Source organism: Parus major, chromosome Z (assembly GCF_001522545.3).
Source record: "Parus major isolate Abel chromosome Z, Parus_major1.1, whole genome shotgun sequence".
NCBI lineage: Eukaryota > Metazoa > Chordata > Aves > Passeriformes > Paridae > Parus > Parus major.
The window spans coordinates 32,752,068-32,771,361 of record NC_031799.1 but is presented as its reverse complement, the minus strand read 5'-3'; the positions used below and the strand labels follow the sequence as shown (position 1 = coordinate 32,771,361).

Sequence of the window (19,294 nt, the reverse complement as noted above, 5' to 3'; positions counted from 1 at the left end):
GCCTCCTCCTCTAGATAAATGTCAAATACAGACTAGATGGAGGTTGTCTGTGAGCTGGGCAGGAAATGCAAAGATAGGGTAACATTCTTAGCAAGCAGCATTACTTGAAAAGACAGCAGTGACAAAAGCAGTCAGAGGAAAACAAAGTCAGTGTGATGCTTACAAGATACTCAAGTCCAAAAGACTAAACTGTTCCTCAGCTCCATATTTAAAAGTAGGTCTGGAAATATGGTTTTCTTATTAATCTTCTCCACAGGATATCAATCTGTGCTATGCACATAAGTCTCATCAGCAAGAAGGGCCTTTAGGGTCTGGTATTCTGACTGTTACTGTTGGATTAATGAACTGACTACTGTACATGAGGGGGTTTGAAAGATACTCAGCTGAGAAGATGAAGGCCTCAGGCACTGCCAGTTTCTACTCCTTAAATTTCATCTCAGCCTCACTCCTATCCCTGCCCATAAAAAAACAAACCAAGAAATCCCTCAAAAAATCCTCTAGACACTACATGTAACCTTCAACTGTGTTACGAGTCAAGAGGTCCACCAATGTTTTTTCAAGATAGGATGCATCAGGTGAGATATAAAGCCATTGAGAAACTACAACTCCTGGGAAATTTAAGTAAGTAAAGTAAGTACTTTCTCCCAAGTAAAGCCATAAATATGCTGCAGAGAGCACCAGCTGTCCTCAGGAAGCCAGGTACCATGCTTTTCCTATATACAGGAGCTTTACAGATTCTGTCACACTGAGCCTGTTTTTCAGCTGCTTTTACCTCTACTGATGCCCAGTGCTTGCACCACAGAGCCATCCTCTCTAGGAGCCACATCTCCACAAGTGAATCCCATTTTTTATCTCCCTCTCCCCCCTGCCTCTGCTCTTTCTCACCATTCAGAAGCCACGCAGGTACTATGAAATAATTACCCGAAAAGACAGTCAAAAGTCTTTTGCCCAACTATAGGCTGAATTTGCACTTAAATTGTGTCAGTCATGTAAATTCCATTGGTGAAACAAGCTGAACAATGGCACAATTTTACACAGGATGCATATATATTTTATTCTGGGAACAACATTAAAAATTGTTTCTTAGTCTAGAATATCTATACAGAATTCAGGATATAGAGTGCCCTTTTAAAATCAAATTTTTGTCAAATGTACAAAAATATTACAGAGAAACAATTGTTAATCAAAGCACAGTAAATGGATGCCATTTTTCAACAGTTCAAAACAGTCCCTAAACCAGTGCAAATTTTATTGCATTAAGCTTCCCAGCTCACTTAACAGATTCTTAATTTATTCATACTACATCATTTAATCCTTGCTACAATACAATTTATTTTAAGCTCCTAATAGGAGTTTAATGTGCTTCTAAACAACAGCAAACAATCCCTTTTATTTGCACCATTGGTTGATGCAGACTGAAAGAACAAATAAAAACGCCATCCTATCCTCTCAAGTATGCATCACGATATACAGCACAGGAGAGTACAGACCTAGAGCCCGATTCAACCACTCAGTTTCAACACCTGCAAGTTAAATGGGTGTTTGTTTTTAAAAAGATCCATAGTGAAAAGCTGATATACAGAATGTATTTTAAGATTTTTATTAGATGAAAGAAAAAAAGAACCCTTTTGTTGAAAATATACAAATTATGTGAATAAGATTACCTGCTTACTGTTACTAAAATAGGAGTTACCTGTATTGAAATAATGGCTGAATAAAGAGTTTTGAAAAGAGAAAACTACTGAGTCGATTCTTCAGTTCCTTACATTTTAACAATTTGTTTTAAAAATATAATTTCTATTATCTAATTTAATATACATTTTGAAAATATCCCCTATGTTGCAGTTATTCAAGAAAGCAGTAAACTTAATGAAAGATATATTCCTTTAGATGCAGCAATACAAAAAGCCATTAATTCACAGTTAAAATAGAATATTACTCATTCACAAGTGCAATGTAGCTTGGACTTAACCAATATGAAATTCCACCAGGAACAAGACTAAGTTACTTGCAAAATTAATTTAGTTTGAAACACATATAGTAAGTAAAATACTTTCCATTATAACTGTATTATCTAAACTTGAATTATACAAAATGTGAAGACAGGATATATTTGTAAGTAACATACAAATGCTTCTAATAATATGTAAAAGCTGGTACCAATTACTGTGCCAACACTGCAGCCACATCAGTCTCCTAGTCCTAAAGGGTTTTCAAAATCTTCAGGTTTTGGTGATCTGCCAGGATAAATAATAAAGAAAAACTCTGTAACGTAAAAATCCTGATTTTAAACATTTAAGACCTCATTTGTTATTTTAACTCCACAAAAAAACCAGCTCTTCTCATGTGAGCACACAAGCTGCATATGTAACTGATTTATAGCTGGGTGAAAGGTGTAAGATAGTACCTTAGCACAACAGGCTGCAGTTCAACATCCTTAGGGAAACAATTCTAGGAAGCTTCTCTTTGTTAATTGTTCTTCCAATACAAACTTTTTAAGTTCTTGGGCATACCTGAAATGTATTGTTTGCATACACTTCTGTTATCAGGTTGTTTTACACCCTCAGTTTGTGCACAAATTACATATTTTGAAGTAAATGCTGACTGGCAAATGTTTTCTTCAGGTTCTTGGGAATTAAAAAATAGACACAAAAGAATCATCTCCTGAACACTGGCTGTTGAGATACTAGAAAGAGTATGTGGATACAAGAGTTTCACAAGTGAGCAAAATGCTACTGCTCTTCTGCTTATATTGACAGAAAAACAGAACCAAAATCCAGCTTATCCTCATCCTTCCTTCACAACACTTTGCTCAGATCAGTAATGCTTTATGGACTTAAATTTGGATTCCTAGGAGCTGGGTGTCAAACAAGTTAGAAGCATTTGTATGTAATTACGTCATCCCCATGTAGCACAAGAAGTTCATCCTGTCAACTAAACTGCAGAGGTGTGTCTGTAGTGCCTAATGTTCAGAAGAACAAAAGTGCTTGCAATGCACTCACAAAACACTTTCAAAACTTTTCCCTCGTTATTTTTGGCCAGATTTTGTGAAACTCACTTCTTCCCCCAAAAAAGCATCTGAGATGAAAACAAACTGCTTTCAGAGATGTCCCTTTTCATCTGAGCTATGGATTACATCAAATACCCAACTGATTTAGTTAGCTACTCTAAAACCTAAGCACTAAAAACTTATATAAAAAGGGTAAGTTCTTCCTTTTTTTTTCTATATCAAAGAATCAATTCCAATTTGCAGGTTCAAGATTTCAAGTAGCTACATGCAGGACTTCTCCCACTCTGAAATCCAAGTGCCTACACCAGGTGTAGGTTAAATCCAAGTGCCTACACCAGGTTCATCTGTAGTGTACAAAAATGCCAATATGCAAGAGCAAATCAAAGCAAGTTCAATTCTGCATCTGCCCTTTTCTCCTCTGGCTTTGCTTCTGTTGGGTTTTTTTTTGTTTGTTTAGTGTCTATAGCTGGGAAAGGTTTAGCAAGTAACACTAGATGTTGTGACACAATCTGCTTTGCTGTCTTTACAACACCATGAACTTATTAATCGATATTTTCAGCAACAGATGAGAAAGTTGTTTGGAAATGAAGATGACGTGTTTACAGAAACTAGTTAATAATAATATTATTTACTATGTTTTAAAACTGTTTGGATGTCACATATCTAAAACAGTACTCTCTAGACAGATTTTCCTTGACATTTAATGAGCTGGGAGAATTTAAGGGTAACTGAAACCTGATTAATTGCAAGTTGCATCACATAATCACGTGGTTTGTCCATTTAACACTCAAAAACAGTTTTTGTGTAGCTGTCTGTTGAAAAATAATGTAGAGTTTTACAGAAAAATTTGCTGGCTTTGATTTGTAGAAATATTAAGTTGTTTGGACCAATGCTTTAGACAGACTTTAATTTTAGAAGTATGGAACCATGTCAATTATCTAACTGGAAAAGAGAGGAAAAGATGAAGAATCAAGGACTGTTATTTAATTGTGATGTAGGTCAGATATTAGCAAGCAACTATGCATAAACCCAAAGAATAAAGAATTTTAAAAAAATATATATCATTGTGTGCTTTCTTGTTTTAGTTGTTGAGAAAGCACAATAGTTTTATCAGGAGAGAATCTGTCCAGGTAATATCCCCATGTTAACGTAGGATCAGCACTTTTAGACAAAATACACGGCATCATACAAGCCGTATTATTAGTCTATGACATAAATATATTTTGTCATAAATAGTGCAAATCCCTTGTTTTCACCTCATGAAAAAAAAATTGTTTTATTGTTTCATGTAAAAAATTGTTCCAGACAGATCTTCATCCCTCATCATTGTGAAGAATGAATTTTTTTAAAAGTAGTATCAAGTAAATACATTCATATCCAGATGCAATTAATATTTTAAGCTATGCTCCTTTTACATGCTACAAATATCTCTTCTTCTCTATGAATTACTCCATTGTAAAAGTCACACCACTAACTTTCAGCAAAAACCTGGAATAAATCTTATCATATTCAAGTAACAGAAACACTTAAACTGTTGACCAGTATCCAAGCTCTTCTTGCCAAGCCTATGACTACTGCAGTCAATTAAATATGTCAGGTGAGGAAGTGTCTTATCTTCGAGAAGCAATACATCTTTTCAGATCATGAACATAAGCACGTCATTTCTGCTAATATACATCTTGAAGATACATTTATAAATACATCTTAATTGAAATATTGAATCTGGACTATCAGTGCAAAATAATTAACCCACAGGCTAGTATGAAACCAAGGAAGAGGGTGATAAGGAATTTGAGGAAGACACCTCTTAAGCACACATGCAAAGAGTATAAAGCATAGGTTTTTTTCAGGCAGTAGCTGTTGACATTTCTTGTGTGTATTCCAATACCATTTGAGCTTCCAACATGATTTTTTTGGAAGCCATCCATTTCTGAGCTGCTTTGTGTTGAAGCCTATCCTTCCTTGGAGAAAGCAGCCAGTACAGGATCTTATAGTTTATCAGACAGAGAATACAGGACAGTTGAGTGCAAGTCTCTGTTTTCTCACAGCTGTGGACACACATTTTGAAAAGGTCAGCAAAGGTAATTCAGAATACTGACAAGAGTCAGGAGAAGGGTAGCAGTTCAAGGTACTGTGATCTGAGTAACTGCGTTGCAGCTTCCAATCCAAGGTTTCAAATATTTACATTCATACAACCATACCACAAAAGGATCCCTCTCTAGGTAAAGGTAATTTTAAAGAAGCATTGAAGAATCCAAGCACTGGAAAAGTACTTCATTAAAATACCCCAATATTGGTGGCCCTTAAGAAAGTCACCAACTACAGACTGCTGTTTCGTCATAAGCTTTTTTAACAACCTGATATTGTGGAAAAAAATTTTGAGGAAATTAAAGCATATATTTAGGGGAAACACAGATCAACCATTGAAACAAATTCATAATTTTAAAACATTTTGACATACTTTAGAATGTGCCTATGAGATGAATGAGAGGAATATATGTTGCAGCTCAATGAAACTGGTTTGACAAATTGCTCAATTAACACCATTTCAGACTGAAAAGTGTATATGTCATCACCATGCTCCTCGGTTTGTTCACCTCTGCTTTTGTCTCTCCACAGTTTGGTGTGCATCTTCCTTGTTTTTATATTAAAGGTGCTCCAAAGCACTTCCTGCAACACTCAACCCTGCTGCTTGGTGGAACATCTATTCTCTGCATCTTTTCAAGAACTTCCTTTGGTAGTTTCTTAAGTGCAAGTCTGTATTCGCTATCAAAGACCTCTGAAATAGAAAAAGCACAGCTGAGGTTACTTGAAAACACTGTAAAATGCACACTACTATTCCTATAAATGCTTTTGGTGATTTTTATATAGTAACAAAATTCTCTTCGTTAACTAGATGCTAAATATTTATTTTTGCAAAATGCACCTTTCAAGAGGATCTGAAAAGCATCTCCATAAGATGGTGTGGCACCACAACACATCACAGTGAATGCCCATTGCTTCTTTCACAGTTCAATTTGCCTGTTCCCAATTCCCCCATCACATTCCATAAGGGAGTCACTTGGATTGTGTAGTACCAAATAGAAGACAAGACAGCAGAGACCAGGAGAGGGTGGGAAATGAGGTGTTTAGATAACACAGGTCTGATATGTGGGCCAGAGAAGGGTGGTCAAGACTGAAAGCTTTCACATGTGAAGAATTAAAACTGCAAGCTCTTAAAATACTCTTTGTTTAAAGGGACTCATTACTGGTCCAAATTAATGGTTCCATCTGAATTACATTTACATAAAAACAACACCTAAAGACTGACAGTGCAGAATTTTTCATAAAACATAACTGAATCTTAGAAACAGATTTTATACACTAGCTTTCATGTAAAATATCCACAGGGACTATACATTTCACAGTATTTTTTACTTACCCATGTCAATGTTTTCTCTTCCAAGAGACACCAGAGACAGGAAAAGAATTTCCCTGTAAAAACTCCTAGGGGAATATTTTGAAGGATGAGTTAATGAAAGAATCAACTATCCTGTTTACAAAGTCAATCTTGAAGACTTCCATTATGTATTTTCTGCAAATGTTCTGGTAACCTTGCCTGTGAAGAAAGTGACCAATCTACAGGAGTACTAGCTTAAGGTTTACTAATGCCTGAATACTTTTACTTGATGCAGAAAGTCATATTATTGCCAAATCCTAGTAGTTTTTCTATGAAAAAATCCTCTGCCATTGCAATGCCTAACAAACAAGAAATATTAACCATCACTTTTTTATTTATTATTAATTTATTCCTGCCTGACCATGAAGCAATGTTTAGGTGAAGATTTCTTTCAGATCACCCATAGTTCTGTTTTTTGTTTCAGAATTTCATGGCCAATCTCAGAAATAGATGTCATTAAATAATCAGATTTTTTTTCCCCTCATGAAGTTCATAAAGATGCTTCTCTAGATAAAGATGCAGATCAGTTTCTGTTTCTTTTTAGTAACTACAAAACACAGGAATAAAGATGACCTAGCATGACAGACTTCAAACACACCTTATATCTGGTATAATTTACTTTTAGAGTCTGTGCTTTTGTACAAAGCCTTCCTTGAACTACAGTGCAGGTTACAAAGGACAATAATTATTTACATATCTCCCTCTCTTTGTGGCTTACACTACATCCACTTTTCATTGCCAGCACTCCAGGCTGCTAAAATTTCAGAAGATATAACTAGGGAGAATATTCCACACACTGCAACAGGATGCTGTACACTTGTATTTATCCATTTGCTAGATCTGGAACATCAAAATCTGTGAAATTAATACCTGCATTTTTCCTACTCATTGTAAAATGTCCATTTTTATTAAAGAATCACAATCACCCATTTGATCTGGATGGACTATGCATCTGAATATGGAGTGCATCTGTTTGTAAACAAAGGCATAAAAAAATACACATGATTTTTGGTGGGCACAAATGAAACTGAATCTTCCCCAGAGATCCTTATGAAATTATCACTATGAAATGTATACAGTCTGATCTTATTTAATTTTTAGTGGGGAGGAACTAAGAAGAGATTATGCCTTTACCTCTGTCGTTTCACATCTGGTTTAACTTTCTGCAGGAGGAGGTTGATTGGCTTAATAACATCATTGTGTTGAATACTTAGTTTGATGTTCTCTAACAAAGTGTTTGTTGCCTGCTGATCTTCTGCCAGTGTGGAGGGTTTCTTTTCAGAAGAATCTGGGAAGTGGAACGGTACAGATTATTACAGCAGTAAAAATTAATTTTCACTTTAATAAGCAGAAGTATTTCCAAAAGAGAGATACACAGAGAACTTCTACTCAATCTACATAAGTTTGTTATAATTGTCTGCTTATAGTCATCACTCAAAAGTAACTTTACCCAGAAGTTACAGGATGCATCAAGTATCTATGTGCAAGAGGTTCCACATGACAGAGAAATACAAGAGACTGAAGATTATCAAGCATGAAATGTTGCCTGTGATGTCTGGTTAGCTCAGTTTTATTGCTGTACTTAAAAATAGAGTTCACTGCAACAACATTATCGTTACACAAGGGAAAATAAATAAAATCGAAGTGCCACTTTTCTTAGCAAAGAAACTTTTCTTATCAAAGCCCTTCTTAAAAGCCACCTACAATTAACTGATAACTTTGGGATATATACTGAAACAGATAATGCATAGCTGAATCAACCAGGAATGAAAATGAACAAGACATTTACCATCACAATTTGTTACGTAAAATGCCACATTCAGAATAACACTGAACTACTATTTTCTGGAAGACAATGGGAATAGAAAGTCCATGTACTTGCATAGAAATAAGTTCACAGATTAGGCAGTGAGTACATGGTATGTAAATGAATTGCAGCCAAAGCCTAGTAAGCTTCACCACAACAACATGATATTTTCATAAAATTGACATATATGATGCTTTACAAATAGAACTTTGTGTTTTCAGAATATTTTCTGACACTGCTATATGGCCTGTTCTTCTTCAACATTTAAAACAGGCCCTTTGGTCCTTTGTTTACATAAATATATGTATGTATATATATATATGTATATATTTATGCATCTTCATTCATGGCTAGATAATTTGGGGATGTTTTTCATCTATAATGGTTACATCAATATGCTCTGTAGAATCTGAGGGAAATAACAAATCTTGTTCTGTGCTGTTGACTGTAATTTTCTGACCAGTCTCTTTATTTTTAGGACATTTTTCAGAAAATCCCTTTTAATTCCTTAGACCCAAAATTAGCACACAACACAGTTTTCAGCATAGTTTTTAAAAGTTAAAATATGGATTTATAAGGTTTAGGTCAACAAAGTTTTTTTGATGATCAGAAGTAAGTAAGTCCTAAAGCTCTTATAACCAGTCTGCCTGTTTTTATGCTACACAAGGCTTTCTTACTTTTTGACAGTCAAGAGGGGTTCCAAATGTACCTATCTACTAAAGGGACTGGTGATGTTTCATTAATTTACAGAAATAAAAGATACTTTTTTGTAATATAGCCTTCTTGTACATGCCTGCATAGCTATTACCAAGTAATGTAGCAAAACATTTGAATCAAGTCAGGCTTATTTAGCACCACATCTTAAGAAATCAGCAATTCCTCCCATCCTGTAAGTGTATGACATGTGATGAGCAGATCAAATTCAGTTTCACTGCTCATTTGATACCCAGACTATGTGAAATACCTAAGGGATTGAAGATGCTTCACATACTAAAAAATACTGCAAACTGATGGGCTGTGTACACTTCAGCCACAATAAACCAATGGTTTCTTTCCATAGTCTCTTTTCCCTCTATTTGTTTTACTTACTGAGATTTCTCCAAGATATATATAGGGGCTCCCCTGGCTCTTGGTGGAGGTTGATATTGTCCCATAGAAGATGGATGTATACTAGCTTGCTATCTTGAGCAAGGGATGTCAAAGGAAGCTAAAACACATGAGGAAAGGGAATACATTTTAAAAACACCACTACAGTGTAACATTATTATAAAATCCTGCTCTTTTACTGTTTTTGCAAACAGAGTACGTTAACTTTATTTAACTTGAATCTAACAAACAGGAGAAGATGTTATCTTCTACAGTAAACTGCACTCAACCACAGCAGTCACAAGTACTGCAACACTTAATTACCTTTTTTAATTTATCCTAATGTATGAAGACCATTTCATTTTCTACAGGCATCTCAAGAAAGCATTTATCAGTATATATCTGGAAATATCTTTCGTGCACCAGACATCATACTTGATCTGTACTACTAATCATACCATATTGCAATATTTTCTGACCTGATGAACATTTTGGTATGCATGTCTACATGTTGACCTTCCCAAAAAGCAGAAAGAATCTTCATATAAATCTTCAAATATGAACTCTTTATTTCCATTAAAAAGATATGTTAGTCAAGACAAAACTTATGTAATTATTTTATAAAATTAAGTGCCTCTGTAATCACTAATACAATAAGAATTGTATTAAGGCAAGAAAAACTTACCACTTAACATGTCTATTTAAATAATAATTACATGATAATATGTCCCATCTTGCTGTTTTCCTGTTAACGCATTGTGGTTTTACAGGATGCTTTAGATTTCATTAGCATTGTCTTCAACTAAATTTCTTGGAAAATTTTTCTCAGTTCTAGGTGGGTGTTTTTTTGAAAATTGAGGGAAAGAATTTTAAAGTTGAAGTATGTAGAAATAGATAGGAAAACACTACTTTTTTGGCATGCATCAGGTACAAATACATATTTAATTTCAGTTTGTACTTATACATAAAAATTATATCGGTTTCAATCTACTCCTTTAAATCAGAAAGGCAAAATACTCACAAGATAGATCTGTTCTTCTTTTGTTCTAGTCATGTACTAATGAAACTCAGTGGAGTTTGAATAGAAAAATTTGTTCTTGAAAGAAAACAAAAAATACTGTCCAGTAACTTTAAAGATTATAAACTCAAGTGTATAACTCACTCTGTGTGTATTGCAATATATTACAATTTTTGAGTTCTTCACAAATATATGTAGTTTCTTCGGTGAATCTTTCTCTCTGGCTTTTTAAAAGAGACCATCTTGACTAAAATTTGAAGACTGTTTTCACACATCTCCCTTCAAGAATCCTTGTGGGAAACAAACCTATCTACTTGTATGAGAAAGAACTTCCAAGAACTCAGCTATTCAGGAATTACTTACCCCGTTGTTCTGAACCAGGCTCTCCGACCTAACGCACTGTAAAACCTGCCGACCTTACGCGAGGCAGCCATTTACCTGCACTCCCTCATTGCAGTGTTCAGATGTTAGAATGAGTCCAGGTAAGTTGCTGGGCAGATCCAACCGTTGGAAATACCAGACTAAGTTCCAGAAGATTATGGGGTGTTGATTGATGAATTTGGATGTATGAATTACTTGCTCTCCCTCATTCTCCAACAGTGATTCAAGCTCCTTGTGCAGAACCAAAGGGCTCAAATAGGGCACAGATACAGGGGCAGGGTTAGGTTGTTTTATTAAAGGATCCTAAAAACAATATGCAAAAAAAAAAATGTTTTGGTTTTTTTTGTTTTGTTTATTTGTTTGTTGTAGGGTTTTTTGTTTGTTTTTTTCTTTTTTTGCTTTTGCTTTTTTACTAAATCAAAGATTTTTCCTCCAGAAATACTTTTCAGGATTACTTTTCCTGGAAACCTTCATTGCAGAGTTCTTTTGACACTTGGAAGAAGCCTCTGGAGCTGGTGAACACACAGTAACTTTAATGGCACCAGCAGTTTTGACTGTTGGGCATTTCTTAATTTTAAAGATCAATCACCTAGCACCTAGGCTTTCTCTATTATGTGAACAAGAAAAAAAAATACTCATTTGTTAGAACTTGTTCCTGATTGTGCAGTTTCAAGCTATCTAAGCTGGTAGCCAGTACCAAGCCTGCAGCAATGGAAATTGAAGAGAAATGTCAGTAATTATATGAGCCATGGAACTGAATCATGACTTAACATGTTAAGGCAGCCTCTAGAAAATAACATGTACTAAGAGAGACGAGAAACACTTTTTTTCACAAGAATGGTAAGAGTCTCAATGCTGCCTCTTACCTTCTCCCATCCACTCAACAGGTAAGCCTAGCAGAATATACAGTAGGAGTATAAGTAAATGCACAGAAATGGAACAATTTTTCATTCTTGCAAAGTGCTGCACTATTGCGTTTAGTCAGCTGTCAGAGTTGCTTTACTACTGAATTTCCAGTTTTACAAAGATAAAGACTAGCTTCATTCTGATAGAGATAACATTTCAAATCAAGTAGAATTGTTCATTTGACAAAGTATTGGAAAAGCAATTTTAGATTACCTGAACTAAGATTTTTTTTCAGTAGTTAGAAGCTGAAAATATACTTGGCCATTCCCATTCCCCAAATGGACAAGAATGCTAGTAGTAGAATATTATTAAGTTCATTGTCTTCAATATTTTTCTCTCAACTGAATATACAGCTTCTAGACTTACCACAGCTTCCTGTAAACTATTTGGAAGACTAACTGTTGAAATGCCATGAGATGGTCTCTGGGAGAGATCAATGTTTTGCAGTGGACCTCCCACACTGTGGCTCCGAGTCAAAGACACTCCCCTTTTTGGTGGATTATTGTCATGTGTCTTCATGGCTGTGGGATCTGTAGTCTGTTCTTCTGCCAAATCCCTGTGTGAATTTTAGAAGAAAATATGGTAAAATTTCAGCATTTCTATGGCAACAGGAAGGAAGCAGAGAAAAGGCTGCCAAGTGAAGATTTCAAACCAATTTTCTCTATTAATAAGAAACTGTATTTTCCCAGTTAGGTCCACTGTTCAGGGAACACAGGACAAAATGCCTCTCAGACCAGTACACACATCCCTTCAGAAAATCAGCTAGGTGTAACTTAAGATATGAATCTGAAAGTGCTGCAGTTCTGTACAAAAACCACTGCTCTTGTACAGCTTTACCTTGCTTAAAAAATCAGCAATCCACAGTTTTGCCAATCTATGAAGATTATCTTCTTTTGACTATGCTCATCTTTACTTCCTCTTCCCTTTATGTTCTAAGTGTCATGAACAGAACAATATAGCAGAAAGCAATTTAAAAATTGCATACCAAAGTAATAATAACCAAAAAATTGTGTCCATCCAGCAAGCTAATTTAAGTAAACTCAGGCCTATCAGATTTAACACACACAATCAAGACATCTGCAGACCTGGGAATATTTGTTCTGTGCTCCTTATAATTATAATGGATAAAACTACAGCTTCAACTACAGTTCTGAAGAAAAAACAAAGTGAAACAGAAAGTGTCTGCTTCCATACAGTCTAGAGAGAGAAGAGATTATTTATAGGTGACTTTCAGTCCTAAATTTTACTTTAGTTAAAAACACATTGTCATCAAAATTTAGATGTTAATGTGAGCAATACCACCTTTAATTTTTAGTGTATTAAGACTAACTACTATTGTATTGATATAAGTTTTAGTTGTCTGACACAGGCATTAGCTCATTACTCTCAGGTACTAATACTCCAGAATTTCAAACTGAATGATAATTAAACAAACCCCAAACAATTACAACAAAATGTAACCAATCCCAGCAAAAAGGTCAGAGTTCACAGCAGAATTATTTCAGTTCTTCTCTCATCCAATATGACACCTTTCCCTTAATGGTTTTTTTCCCTCAACTGTTTCAAAAGTGGTATTGCTTTTCAGAGTTTCAGTTTTACATAGGTTTCGTTTGTCGTAGAACACAAGCTCAGCACAAGTATTGAGCGCTCCCAGAACTTTCTCTCAAGCAAAGTGTTCCTGCAAATGGACTTATTTTTTCCCATAATGCAGTGTCCTTCTTATGAAATTATACATACAAAGAAAGCAAAAGCAATGCTTGAATTTCTGTGTGAGTTTAAAAGGTGACTGAGTTTTAACCACACTGAGTAGAGGTTTTACCTATTGATCAGTAGCAGATGGACATGAAGTTTCATTTCTACAGATGTATCTCTAGAACCTACTCATTTGGAATGAGTTCACTTCAAACTGATAAAACCATGCTTAAAACATGCAAAAGGTGAGAAAGGAGAGAGATGATCCTCAAGTTCTTCACCACATATTTTTGGTATAAAAGCCAACCTTGTATATGTGGAAGAACTGATGCATTTCTGACAGAGCTAACAATCCTGTTTTACCTACCCCTTCTCAGCTGCAGAGCTGGTTTCTTCAGCTATGGTGTGGCTGGACTGCAGGTGATCTGAAAAACTGATCAAATCAGCAACAGCTGGACTGGTCAACAGTTTCTGCTCCAGAGGATCTGTGTTTAATGGAAGGGTGCCACTCTGTAAACTATCTCCTGAGGTACTTTGCTTCAGGAAAAAGCTAAAGTTACAACATGAAAGGGAGGAAGAAAAATACAAAGATAAAGATAGAAGCATAAAATAATAAAGTTATTATTTTCTACAATTGCTTTTCAAAAGTAGCAAAAAAAGGAAACACAACATTAAAGAGCTTGACTACAGGACATAAATTTCATCCTACTCTCACCCCTCCAACTTACACAGGCAGAGTAAATTAACACATAGAGAGATTAGATCTGCAAAAGAAGATATCCTACACTGGACATAAATCATTAGAAGTGACCTTTGTTTGTCACAGTTTCAAATCAGCAACAGTGTACTAACAGGTGACACATCACTGAAAATAGTTGCTCTGGTAATGTGACACTATAGACTACAAAATCATACACCATTATAAGCACATGACAACACGAATGTGTCCTGCTTTGCCAAGTCTCTGAAGTACACACTCTACAGTTAATACAGATGTTCAATTTCTGCATTAGAGAACACTAGTGGAACCTCTGCTTCATAGCAATAACCCCTACAGTGAGAACGGGAACTTAATTTTAAGTTCCATTTTTCACAGTGCAACTAAAAGAGGTTAAAAACAGCAAGCAGAGAAGCTTAAACTGGAGAAACAATAAGCTGGAGCATCTGGAACTAAAAGCTGATAGCAAATCTGGTCTGGAAAAAATTCTTTGCTGATTTAAAAACCTCTTAATATGCTTTTATAAAGTTTCAAGTTCAGAGGCTTTGTTTTAACATCAAAACAAATTAAACCTTACACCTTCTGTACAGTTCTGCTTAAAAAGAAAATATGAAATAAAAAAGTGATAAAAAATGCAACCACTACTTTGGGTTTTGGCTGTTTTAAAATACAACTCAATCATTTACACAACTTATAATTTCCTTCACTACAATCACAACCACTGAATAGGCAGTATCACTCTTTCTAGTACATCTAGATGGGGAAAAATATCGAAGATCCTCTTGTGAAAAAATACAACTATGCACAGCTTCAAAGGCAGAAATGGAGTATCTATAAAAAGCACTGACCTTGCAGAGCCACGAAGGTCTTTAAATTCAACATTAAGCAAAGGTAGGAAGGTACTTTTACAGAAAGGGCAGGTGGTGTTCAAGTTCGAGTCATCTGCTGTCCACCCAGCCATGATTTCTTCATCATAAACCAAAGCATCACAAGCTCTACATTGAGAGCAGCTTGACATCAAGACCTAGAAAAGCAAAGTATTAATATCATCGGGGTTTTTTACAATTGTTTTTTTACAGGCTTAGTAGCCACAGAAGTTTAACAGGTATCAGAAGGGCAATGAGGAGAAATGAGTTCACCACTTCTTTCTCAACATAATCAGAATGATCTCATCCACATTAACATTTACCCATGAAATGAAGATATTAACAATTTATTTCTGACATGGAAGAAGCATTACCATAAAAGGCTACAAATTTAGCATTTGCAATTGCTTGCTTCTATGAAGACTTCAGCATATACAAATTGTTTTGAATTGTATAAGTAAATGCACGTCTACTTATCCAAAAGAGGAAAGAAATCCCATAAAACCAATCAAACACAAAATAAACATTTATAATAGTGTGGTGTGTTGACTCTGGCTGGATGCCAAGTGGTCACCAAAGCCATCCTTGCAATCTTCCTGTTCAAGTGAATAGGGGAAAAAAATATGACAAAAGTCTTGTGAGTCACGATAGGGACAAGAGGATCACTCAGCAATTATTGTCACAGGCAAAACAAACTTGACTAGTGGAAATTTATTTAATATACTGCCAATTAAAAGTTCAAGTTGGGTAGTAAGAAATTACCCCCAAATTTTAAAACACCTTCCCTCTATCCCTCCCTTCTTCTCAGGCTTCACTTTAATTTCTGACTTCTCCACCTTCTTTTCTGAAATGGCACATGTGAATGGGGATTGTGGTCAATTCATTCCACGTTTTTCTGACACTTTCCTCCTCACACTCTATGTATCTGAAATCTGAAAGTATCTACAGGTAGTAACTAAAACAGAGAACCATACTAAAACATTATTTCATTTGGTTTGGCTGGGATAGAGGTCATTTTCTTTTTAATATTCTTTATAGTCTTGCTTTTCACACTGGCTCCATGTTACTTGATAACACTCCAGTGTTTTAGTTATTGCTGCACAGAGCTTTATACATCATCATGGACTTTTTCATTATGTGCACAACTCAGCCTGTGAGAGGACACAGCCAAGACAGCTGACCTCAGCTGACCAAATGACTCTGTGTTACATCAAGTTCAGAGATAAAACTGTGTGTTTTTCCAAGGTAGCTCTCCCTTGAGGTGTCAGGGTGCAGACTAATCTCTGCATTACTGTACTTTTTTTGGTTATGTCTCCCTCTTGATTTTTTTCTGCAAAATTAATGTATTAAATTGTCTTTATCTCAACCCTCAAGCTTTTTCCTTTTGCCCTTTCAATTCTGTCCCCCATTTAAAGGGTATTAAGCAAATACCTGTGTGAGGGCTTTGGCGCTGTCTGTGGTCAACTCATCACAATTATTTAGTAACAACACAATTTTCATAAGGAAAATAAAATTTAAACCCCTCAAAAGATTCTGTTTCATCTCTAACTTCTCTTTCACTTCAAGTTTGGACCTTTCCCTCAACAACTTTTTCTCTCTCTATGTAATGGATGCATAAAAGTATTTAAGACACTTTTTCAAAGCTACTGTCGCAATCCAAGCTACAAGTATTAAGCATCTCTGCAGCAGAAACAAGGAAAAAATTGTTTTGAAAAAGCCAACCACAATGCAACTAAGCAGGTAATTAATGTACATAGTACTATTGACTATAGCTTTCATCTATGAGTTCATTCATCTTACCTCCATTGCATAGTTCTGGAAAATGCTGGATAAACTAGTATTATGTGAAGAACTGTGCTCTGATTTCTCAGAATCTAGAACTTTCATACTTTTTGGGAATGAAACTTCACCTGCACAAAAAGAGTCATTTGAGTTTTGTATTCAAGCAAAGAATAATTAATCCATTCCCAAAGAAAATACCTGCTGTTCAACCAAAGCAGGAAAATTGTACCAAAAGATCTCCAAAGACACAAGTATCTGTAAACTCATTGACATTACAATTACAATATAGATAAATATATGTTTGTGATGTAACATTTCAAGGTTATTATTCTAACACAACATACCACAGATTAGTAAAAGAAAAACACAAAAAAATAGACTGGCAAAGAGCAGTAAGATTGCTCAATGTATATCGACCAACTCTAAAAAGTTAGTCACGATTTCTTGAATAATACAATCATATGTAAATAGCAAATGTAAGGACAGCATCAGGTGAGGTGTATGATACTAAAAATTGCCATTACTGCACTTAGATTGTCCCTGATTAACACTGCGCTAAAACAAATATTCTTTCTTTGGTAACTCTAGGTTTTATGGTTATGAGCCCTGTCCAGGAAAGGGGGGAAAGGGAGTTGGAATACATTCACCAGAAGGAAATGGTTAGAATCACTTCTAGAAGGCAAAATTATCAAAAATTTTTTTACAAGCCCAAATTTTTCTGTGTAAAAAATCACCACCAGGATCCCCACATCATAAAGAAGGCTCCTCTGTTTTTTTCAGCTCAAGATTATGTTTGTTAACAAATTTTACATACCCTTTTGTCTGCCTCCCTTTATAGTTACCTCTTACAAGCCTCCTAACTGGAAATGGAAGATACCTTGTCAAGATTTCGTGATAGAGGGCCACCTTATCTCCAGTATGCCAGATAGTTCTTCCTCTCTTGATGCCAACAGCTTTGCAATATTTGCATCACTGCAGTATTGCATTCAAAGAGACCTAAACCACCCTCACAGCTGGTTCAGAAACACATCTTTTTTCTCCAAATAAGAATCAAACCTAACTGAATTAAATCTGAACTGAAAATTACTAGATTTATTTAATCCAGTTTTGCACCTGGCAAGGAGGAGGGAAGGTCAGTTTGCATTAGGCTCACAGTTGTCAATTATTTACCTACGTAAGTTCAAATCAACTATGTATCCAACATCTCCTATTCCACGGTAAGGATAACTAACTTTTAGTGTATATTGCTTTAGGTTTTTTGTGCACATGGAACTATGGGGCTGTTCTGCTGGTTTGGTTTTGGTTGGTTTGCTTCTTTCCTCCCTGATATGATCTGTCTTTGTTAGTTATGCAACTATTTGCAGTTCTCAAACTGCTCAGCATTTCTGTATTAGTATTTTACTATTAAATACTTTCAAGTGTCTTATGATTTTACATGAAAGAGCAGGTATTTCTTGCTCTAACTAGTTAGCAATCTTCCTATCACATATACAGGTTAAACTCCTGCATATTTTATCAGCTTTTTATACATTCAACAAAGAGAGAAGCATCAACTACTTGCTACTGCAAGAGAAGAGTATAGAATGGAAATAAAAATTTGCTTGTAATTCTCTTAAGGGCTTGAAATAATTTCTCATTATTTCAATGAGCAAGCTCTGATGATCTTCCACTGTTTTGAGTGATTTCACATACAACAGTTTTTCCTGTTTGTTGTATTATAATCAAGTTATCAGGGAAAAAAAAACCCAAATCATCTCACCTGCACTGTAATGCTGTCTTCCTACATCACCACCACTGCTGCTACTGCCAAGACTAGTAGTGCTTTGTGTGAGCTCATTTTTAAGTAGGCCTGAGACTCCAGTTCTTGATGACAGATTATCTCCTAAAATATTATCGTCAAAGCCAACAGGGAAGTTAAAGTCTGGTCGATGGCTTTCTTCCTTTAATGCAAGAAGAAAAAGTAGCATTTTTGATTACTTCCACATCCATTATTTGACTTCCTGCTTTATCCTAAAGAATAAATAATTAACCTAGCAGATTTAGATAAATCCTGATGTAAAAAAACCCCATGAGATGTAAGATAAATCTATGTAGCCTCAAAAAGTGCAGGTACTGGACAAAGCAGGAGGATATTGAAAAACTGACAAAATGAGTGACAAAACAATAGGGAGATAAATTTCTTCATTACAAGAGAAACAGGAAAAATTATGCAGAACAGTTATTTGTCGGGCATTACACAAAATGAAGCAACTAGCAGAAAAATGGTTCAAATTAGTCTTATTCTCAGAGTTAAAGACAGGAAGGAAACATACCAGCTGAAATGGTGCAGCAATAAGCTGGTCAGCAAAACACAAGATGCCACAAAGTACAATAATTCGGATATTAAAAAAAGTTAAGTTAAATAAATAAAATAGGAGAGAATGTAAGAATGCTTAAAGAAAAGTGAAATAAGTCACATCCTTGGAATTATGTGCCATTAAACAAAATTCTAGGCAATAGGTCAGTCTAATAGGCACAGAAGAAAACAGATCATAGGAAAAAAAATCTCAAGAAAGAAAGCAAGGCAGCAAGATTTCATTGTCACAGGCA

General features: G+C 35.3%; 1 protein-coding gene across 4 annotated transcripts in view; it reads right to left on the bottom strand.

Annotated features, from left to right (window-relative positions):
• Positions 1-1,028: 1,028 nt before the first annotated feature.
• Positions 1,029-19,294, bottom strand: part of DENND4C (DENN domain containing 4C) — a 72,178-nt gene continuing 53,912 nt past the window's right edge. For all 4 annotated transcript variants that reach the window (XM_015652431.3, XM_015652428.2, XM_033511399.1 and 1 more), the window contains 10 exons: positions 18,465-18,645; positions 16,724-16,833; positions 14,906-15,081; positions 13,707-13,889; positions 12,014-12,203; positions 10,799-11,044; positions 9,346-9,463; positions 7,584-7,737; positions 6,432-6,496; positions 1,029-5,789 (listed from right to left, as the gene is read on the bottom strand). In XM_015652431.3, the coding sequence (XP_015507917.1) occupies positions 5,653-5,789; positions 6,432-6,496; positions 7,584-7,737; positions 9,346-9,463; positions 10,799-11,044; positions 12,014-12,203; positions 13,707-13,889; positions 14,906-15,081; positions 16,724-16,833; positions 18,465-18,645 (1,560 nt within the window). In that variant the 3' untranslated portion in view covers positions 1,029-5,652. The remainder of the gene's footprint in view (positions 5,790-6,431; positions 6,497-7,583; positions 7,738-9,345; positions 9,464-10,798; positions 11,045-12,013; positions 12,204-13,706; positions 13,890-14,905; positions 15,082-16,723; positions 16,834-18,464; positions 18,646-19,294) is intronic.